This window comes from Sinocyclocheilus rhinocerous, unplaced genomic scaffold, assembly GCF_001515625.1.
Source record: "Sinocyclocheilus rhinocerous isolate Xijiao unplaced genomic scaffold, SAMN03320098_v1.1 scaffold64, whole genome shotgun sequence".
Taxonomy (NCBI): domain Eukaryota; kingdom Metazoa; phylum Chordata; class Actinopteri; order Cypriniformes; family Cyprinidae; genus Sinocyclocheilus; species Sinocyclocheilus rhinocerous.
This window is the reverse complement of record NW_015659929.1, coordinates 933524-941213: the sequence shown is the minus strand read 5'-3', so window position 1 is coordinate 941213 and position 7690 is coordinate 933524. Positions and strand designations below refer to the sequence as shown.

The following is a 7690-nucleotide window of genomic DNA, read 5'->3' as shown; positions in this document are numbered from 1 at the left end:
AGATACAACTTTTTGAAAATCTGTAATCTGAGGGTGCAAAAAAATCTAAATATTGAGAAAATCGCCTTTAAAGTTGTCCAAATTAAGTTCTTAGCAATGCATATTACTAATCAAAACGTTTTTTTGAAGTTTTGATATATTTACGGTAGGAAATTTACAAAATATCTTCATGGAACATGATCTTTACTTAATATCCTAATGATTTTTGGCATAAAATAAAAATCGATAATTTTGACCCATACAATGTATTTTTGGCTATTGCTACAAATATACCCCAGCGACTTAAGACTGGTTTTGTGGTCCATGGTCACATATGTATTATTGTGTCTCCTTAAAAATACAAACATTGGCAAATCATTTAGGCTTATTCATAAGGTTTACCTGGAGCTTGGTGCCTCAAGTCTGAGTCCTGGTCCTGGTAAATGTTCATAGATTGACAGCGGGTCTCTGGTTGAGGGCTGTGGGCAGAGCTTTCATCTAAGAGTGCTACAGTGTAACCATCAAGGGTCTCCCAGGGAGGCCTCTCTTCTGTGAATTGAAGGTCTTTTGTGTGTCCACTAAAACCATCTGAAGTCACATTGTATTTTTCCATGACAAACATGCTTCTGTTCATAACAGGTGAAACATAATCCGTTTCATTAGTAAAAAGATCATGTTCAGAAATGTCGCTGGAAGCCCCACTGTCAGTCTTTTCCTTAAGGGGTGATTCATCACAAGATGAAACAACGTATGTTTTCCTGCACCTGCCCTCAAGTGCTTGGTTGGTTTGATCCAGATTTATACAAAGAGAGTCCACGTTGATATGGTCAGTCTGATCTAGTTCGTCAACAGAGGAAGGGGAACTTATTTCAAGGGTTTCAGCATTATGTTCATCCCTGAGGTCCTCCTTTGAGGCTGAGCAATGAGATACTACTGGTAGCTGTAAAGTATTAGACAAAGACCTGCATCCTGCTCCATTCTGAAGATCAGTCTCATCTTGCCTTTTTGTCAACACAGTTTCATCCACACTCACAGCACAACGGTTTTGTTTCTTTGTTAATGCTTTGGGTTTTTCTCTTGGTGCAGCCGCTGCGTTCTTTTTTATTTTATCTGCCCCCTCTTTTCTGTGTTTTTTGGCTTTGCCAGCCACTGATGACATAAATTCAGAGGGTTCCTGTACAAGGCTGGCATTCACATCTTGTGAACATTTGGGATGATAGGTGTTTTCTGTCAGTATCTCATGAAAATCATGCTCTGGCTCCTTGTGCTGTTGTGCAACATTATCTGAACCAATACTGAGAGGTGTCATTTGGGTTTCTGATATTACTTCCTGTAAACCTTCCAGTCTGTTGGGATCTTCTAATATATTGGTTTCATTCAAAAATGAATTCCTGTTGATTAATGATTGACTTGCCTGTATCACAAATGTTCCTCTGTTTTTCTGTGTCTTGCACTTTTCAGACTGAGGAAGAGGGTGTGCTGGAGTTTTGTTTTTATGTTTTTGAACTGCGGTCTCACCGACATGGACATCCGTACAAGCAGCCTCTGGGCATAAAGTACTGGCAGATTGAACATTTTCATGCATATCCGATAAACTGTGATCCATCATAAGGGACAAGACTTTGGTCTTCCTGCTCTTCTGAGGTCTTAGCTCAACTTGATCTATAATTGTTCTCCTGGTTTCCCGGGTAGCATGGGACTCTTTAGCTTTGCTTTTAGCAGCTTTATTTGAATTATTTCCATGTGAAGGCATTGCCTTGCTTCTTTCAGAATTCTGAAGCTCAGGATCACTAAAACAGTCATTAAAAATGTCATGAGGATCTTGGGAGATCAGGTATGTTTTTCTTGGATCTGGGTTTGATTCTTTCAGTTTACATGTGCGTCTGCTACTTTTAGTACAACGAGAGGTGACGTGAGTCTTCCTGCGTGCAGTTATTGAATCCATTTGCTGCCCATTCTCCACCTCTCTCTGAACAGTGGGAGAGCACTGCTGTGTGACAGCAGTCATCTCTTTTGGCACAGCTGATGTATATTCTAATCTACTAAATTCAATTGGTGAGTCTTCCTTCGCAGATATAAACTCACTACCTTTTTCTGATAGACACAAATCCTTCTTTTCCTGGTGTTCTTCTGTAACTCTAGAGGTTTTTCTGGCATTTGTTTCAACTGTTACTATTTCAGCAGCACTGTCACTAATGGTCATCTCCATTTCAGAGTCATATATGGTGTTTTGCTGTGCTGAACTATCTCTCTCTTGGCTGGGAGCATCACCGGCTGAATTCACTGGTTCAGACTGAACATGATGCTGCTGTGGACACAAAGGTCTGTCTTGCAAACTCTCAACCTCTCCCATTTCAATGATTTGGTCTGAAAAATAAATCACAAATTTAAATACAGCATCAAGAGACTCATTTTGTTAGCAGTAATGTACAAAGAAATTAATATTAGCTTAATTTCTATGAGTTGACATAACAGTGCCAATCATTCCAACTTAACTAAACTTGACTGACATTCTTAAAGAGATAGTTCACCCAAAAATAAAAATTCCCTAAGCCCTTTGTTTATCTTCAGAACACAAATTAGATATTTTTGATGAAATCGGAGAGCTTTCTGACCCTAAATAGACAGCAACGCAACTGACACGTTCAAGGCACAGAAAGGTAGTAAGTACGTCGTTAAAATAGTCCATGTGACATCAGTGGTTCAAACGTAATGTTATGAAGCTACGAGATTGCTTTTTGGGCACAAAGAAAACTAAAATAATGACTTTATTCAACAATTTCAAAGTCAGAAAGCTTGGTTCTGAACATGAACAAATTTGTGTTCTGAACATGAACGAAGGTTATGGGTTTGGAACAACACAAGGGAGAGAAATTAATGAAAGAATTTTCCCTTTTTGGGTGAACTATCCCTTGTGTACAATAAACAGCTACAAATTGTTTCCATACCTTCACTGGTCTTGTTTTCTGAGTCCATACTGTCTGGATCCTTTAAAATAATAATTAGCTTTAATATGAATTATAATAAAAATATGTATTAATAATATTGTGTCTATCTAACAAATAGCTATATGTGAACAATCACAGAAGCTTGGCTGAAGTCCTGATAATTATTATTATGCTGATTATTCTTATTATTAACAACAACCACCACCACCACAACAACAAAAATAACCATATTATTTAATTATTAGACAAATACATTGACTGCTTACCTCATTACAAAAAATATCAACTGCCTTTGTCATCCAGTTTAGGGAAGAGTCATAAAACTCTCGTATAATTCCAAACTAGAGACAGCAACAACAACAAAAAACTACGTTAACTACATATACTGGTATGAAATATAATGTATGTTCTTTGTTTTTAAAGTCAAGCACAAGCTCAATGTTTTCAAAATCTAGAGTGAATCTTGACATGTCTGTACAAGTGTACAGTATATAAATACAGCCATATAACTGGTTTTCACTGTCAGACTCACCAGTTGTTTGTTTTTATGACGCTGATGAGCAAGATCAAAATGAGTTGTCTGCGCATCTTTCCTCAGTCGCACCACCTCTGCCTCCAGCTCTCTGCTCTTCTGCTTCTGAGCAACAAGAGCCAGAGCCAGAGCCTTGTTGTTGCTTTTCAAAGAAAGCTTGAAGAATGATGAGGTATCTAAGAGATAATAAAGGTCCATTTATTGTCATTGGTCAACTCCTAACATATAAGAGCACAAGCTACATCAGTAATGCAGACAACTGAATCTGTTTAGCATTTCTTACTGTGTATTTTGGTCTTTATCTTTGCTGCGTACACTGTTGCCGTCTGTTTGCCGATTCTTATGTTTTCTTTTTTCTCTTTAGACGCCATTACCAGTGTTTTATCATTGGGAGCTGTAATAAAGACATGACTGATAATACCACGGGGGAATAAAACCGTTAACAATAATGAATCTATATTCCGACTAACGTTACTCACCATTAATAAAAGAAGACGACAAATTCGACTCTTGATTATGTTTATCTTTATACTTGTTAAAATGCATTTCTACTCAGATAACAAATAATGAGCATACAAATGAAATCGGTTTATACTTATTTAAAACTAAACATTAGCGCGGAATCTTAAAATTCTTCTTCTCTTGCTGTTAATAGCGTTCTTCTTCTTCTTCTTATATTTTTACGGCGGTTGGCATCCAGCGTATTGGTGCATTACCGCCACCTTCTGCTCCGGAGTGTGGATCAGAAAATAGGTTTACAGACTAAATCACCCATTCTCCCACCTTTATCCCGACACATACATACCTACACACGCACACCTTATCCCTGCCCTGCTTTATAATAACATTAATAACAACAACAACAACAATAATAATAATACTTTACCTACCTCACTATTCCTTTAACTCTTCATATCCTATAAAAAACCCCAGTTACTCTTAAAAAGTTTATAAGAATTCTGGTCTGTGCCCTATGCTCTGTGCTCAATAATCCTTTTAATGTAATATCCTGAACCCCTATCTCCCTTAGCTCATTCCTCATCACCTCTCTCTGTGCTCCAAACCCGTTGCATCTCAAGACCACATGCTCTACTGACTCCTCTTCCTGACAACCCTCACACAGTCCAGTATCATGCCTCCCTATCAATTTAAGTGTTTTGTTTAATAAGCAATGTCCCAGTCTTAGCCTAGTTAACACAATTTCTTCTCTCCGATTTCCACTATCAACAATTTTATGTTTAACTTCCCTTTGGATTTGATATAAGTGCCTACCTTTCCCTTCTCCATCCCACCTCTCTTGCCACTTTTGATTTATTCTCTCCCATATTACACTTTTAACCTCTGCTTTGCTAACACTTACTTGCATTTCTATTTTTCCTTTTGTTAATGCCCTTTTTGCTAATTTATCTGCCATTTCATTCCCCTTTATCCCTACATGACCTGGGACCCATATAAATTTCACCTGTCTTCCTTGATTTACTATTCTTGTCACTGACTGGAGTACTTCAAACAGTATATCTTGACGACTTTTAGAATAGAATGACCTTAGACTAGCTAGAGCTGATGCCGAATCTGAGCATATCAAAACTTTGTCCTGTCCTGTCTTTTCCACCCATCTTAATGCTATTAACATGGCCAGCATTTCCACTGTGTAAACCCCTAACTTATCAGATGTTCTTCTATTTACTCCTATACCTCTATCTGGTAACACCACCCCCAATCCTGTTACTTCTGTCTCTGGGTTCTTAGCACCATCTGTATAAATCTTTATATATTCATTATATTTTTCCAGTACCCAATTCTTAAACACTCTTTCCAAATTAATATCCTCCTTTGCCTTCCTTTTTTCCTCTAGCACAAACCAGTCTACCTCAGGCCAGAAGAGCTTCCACGGAGCAATCTCTGGATAGACTACCGTAGAACTTATCCTCAAATGAAACACTTCTAATTCTTTAGCTACAACATTTCCAATCCGACCAAAATTGTCCTTTAGATTCTTCCCATTCTCCCAACTCTCCTGCAATACTGCCTTAGTGGGATGTGAATTATTATGCCCTTGTAACCCTGCCCAATAGTTAGCCATCAACTGCTTCCTTCTTAACTCTAGTGGCAATTCCCCCATTTCTACCTGTATGGCTGACACTGGTGTGGTTTTGAAAGCTCCACAACATACTCTCAGTGCCTGTGCCTGGACTACATCTAACTTTTTTAACTGCGATTTAGCTGCCGACCCAAATACTACACTACCATAATCTAAGACTGACCGTATTAGAGCCACATATATTCTTTTCAGTGATAATCTGCTTGCACCCCACTCTCTTCCCCTCAAACATCTCATTACATTTATTACCTTTTTGCACTTTTCCTCCATTTTCCTGATATGATCTGTAAATGTTAATCGTGAATCCAAATTAATTCCTAGAAATTTAAAACTTCCAACCCTCTCTAGGTCTCTTCCATACATTTGTAACTTCATTCCTTCCGGAATTCTTTTCCTTGTAAAAAAGACTGACTGTGTCTTTTCTATAGAAAACCTAAACCCCCAATCATATCCCCACTCAACCACTTTATCAATTGCTTCCTGTATTTTCCTGCTTGCAAATTCCATATTCCTACCTCTCTTCCACAATGCCCCATCATCTGCAAATAGCGACCTTCCTATATCTTCTGGAACTCTACCAAATACATCATTGATCATAATAATAAAGAGTAACGGACTTATCACACTCCCTTGAGGTGTGCCATTTTCAGCTGTATATTGATTTGACATGTCTGTCCCAATTCTTACTTGTATTTTCCTTTCGAAAAGAAAATCCTTTACCCAATTAAACATCTTCCCTCCAACCCCTACCTTATTCAGTTTGATCAGTAACCCCTCCTTCCACATCATATCATAGGCCTTTTCTATGTCAAAAATACTGCTATTACATTCTCTTTATTCACTTGTGCCTTCCTTACTTCAGTCTCTAATCTTACCACAGAATCTATTGTATTTCTTCCCTTCCTAAAGCCACTCTGACAGTTATCCAATACTCCTCTTTTTTCAAGGTCATGGGTAAATCTTATCTGCTATCATCCTTTCCATGATTTTACATAAATTTGAAGTAAGAGCTATTGGTCTGTAACTAATAGGTTTTGTAGGATCTTTACCAGGTTTCCTTATTGGAATCACTACTGCTTCTTTCCAGGTAGTTGGTAATTTTCCTCCTCCCATATTTTATTATACATCTCCAGCAGTTTCAACAGTGACATTTCCTCCAATTGCTTTAACATTAAATAACAGACTTGATCTTTTCCTGGAGACGTAGGCTTTGCTCTTTTAATTGCTCTCACCATCTCTGCTAAGGTAAATGGATCATCCAATACATTTCCAGTTTCTTCCTTCCTATTTAACTCATGAAGATGCTGACTCAAGGATACTGATCTTCTCCGTCTCCCTTCTTCTGACAAATTTTCTGAACTATGAACCATTACAAATGATTTAGCCATAATCTCTGCTTTCTCCTTGTTTGAAACCGCTATTTCCTCTTCAAATGCCATAACTGGGTATTCCCACTGCCTTCTGTCTCCTCCCATCCTTTTTATCATTCCCCACACTTCTCCCACTGGTGTGGTTCTTCCTATTTTGTCACAAAATTTCCTCCAGCTGGTCCTCTTTACTTGGCGTACTGTTCTTCTAACTACTGCTTGAGCCTTCTTATACTGAATAAAATGTTGCAAATTATGAGTTCTTTTAAGTATCCTGAAAGCTTTATTTCTATCTCTTACCGCCTGATAACACTCTTCATTCCACCATGGCACCATCTTTCGACTTATAATTTTTCTCCCCTTAGGGACAGCTTCCTCTGCTGCCCTAATAATTGCAGAAGTAACCTGTTTATTAACTTCATCTATGTCCCCATAGACCTCAACCCTCATCATTGCATAATCGCTACATTTCTTAAAATTGTCCCAGTCAGCTTTACTAAAATTCCATTTGGGCAATCTATCTTCTGGTCCCGCTTCCAATCTTCCACCCACTGAGCATAAGACAGGGTAGTGATCACTCCCCACTGTGGATGCTGTCCAGACCTCCCAATTACTATTTCTAGCCAGTGAATTAGACACTAACGTTATGTCTAATGCTGACTCAATCCCTGTTAATACATTATTCTAGTTCCTCTACCATCATTCAAACAGACCAATTCTCTTTCATCCATCAGTTCTTCAATCACCTTACCACTTGCATCTG

General features: G+C 38.2%; 2 protein-coding genes across 3 annotated transcripts in view; both read right to left on the bottom strand.

Moving 5' to 3' along the window:
* The window catches only part of LOC107724470 (shugoshin-like 2), a 7263-nt gene extending 3162 nt beyond the window's left edge, over window positions 1–4101 (bottom strand). The window contains exons 1-6 of one of the 2 annotated variants that reach the window (XM_016533430.1): window positions 3939–4101; window positions 3743–3853; window positions 3460–3635; window positions 3194–3268; window positions 2928–2967; window positions 382–2346 (exon numbers count right to left, since the gene is read on the bottom strand). In XM_016533430.1, the coding sequence (XP_016388916.1) occupies window positions 382–2346; window positions 2928–2967; window positions 3194–3268; window positions 3460–3635; window positions 3743–3853; window positions 3939–4005 (2434 nt within the window). In that variant the 5' untranslated portion in view covers window positions 4006–4101. Of the gene's footprint in view, window positions 1–381; window positions 2347–2927; window positions 2970–3192; window positions 3269–3459; window positions 3636–3742; window positions 3896–3938 lie in introns of those variants that run through there. The other variant, XM_016533431.1, reaches the window with a different exon arrangement.
* A 50-nt stretch (window positions 4102–4151) lies between these two features.
* On the bottom strand, window positions 4152–5608 carry LOC107724472 (uncharacterized). The gene is made up of 2 exons (XM_016533432.1): window positions 4350–5608; window positions 4152–4184 (listed from the first exon to the last, which is right to left on the bottom strand). The coding sequence occupies exon 1, from the start codon at window positions 5579–5581 to the stop codon at window positions 4370–4372; it is 1212 nt and encodes a 403-aa protein (XP_016388918.1). The 5' UTR covers window positions 5582–5608; the 3' UTR covers window positions 4152–4184; window positions 4350–4369.
* Between the last annotated feature and the right edge of the window lie 2082 nt (window positions 5609–7690).

Excerpts from the sequence above, each read along its gene's own strand:
- LOC107724472 (XM_016533432.1), bottom strand. The coding sequence starts at position 5,581 with ATGGGGGAATTGCCACTAGAGTTAAGAAGGAAGCAGTTGATGGCTAAC.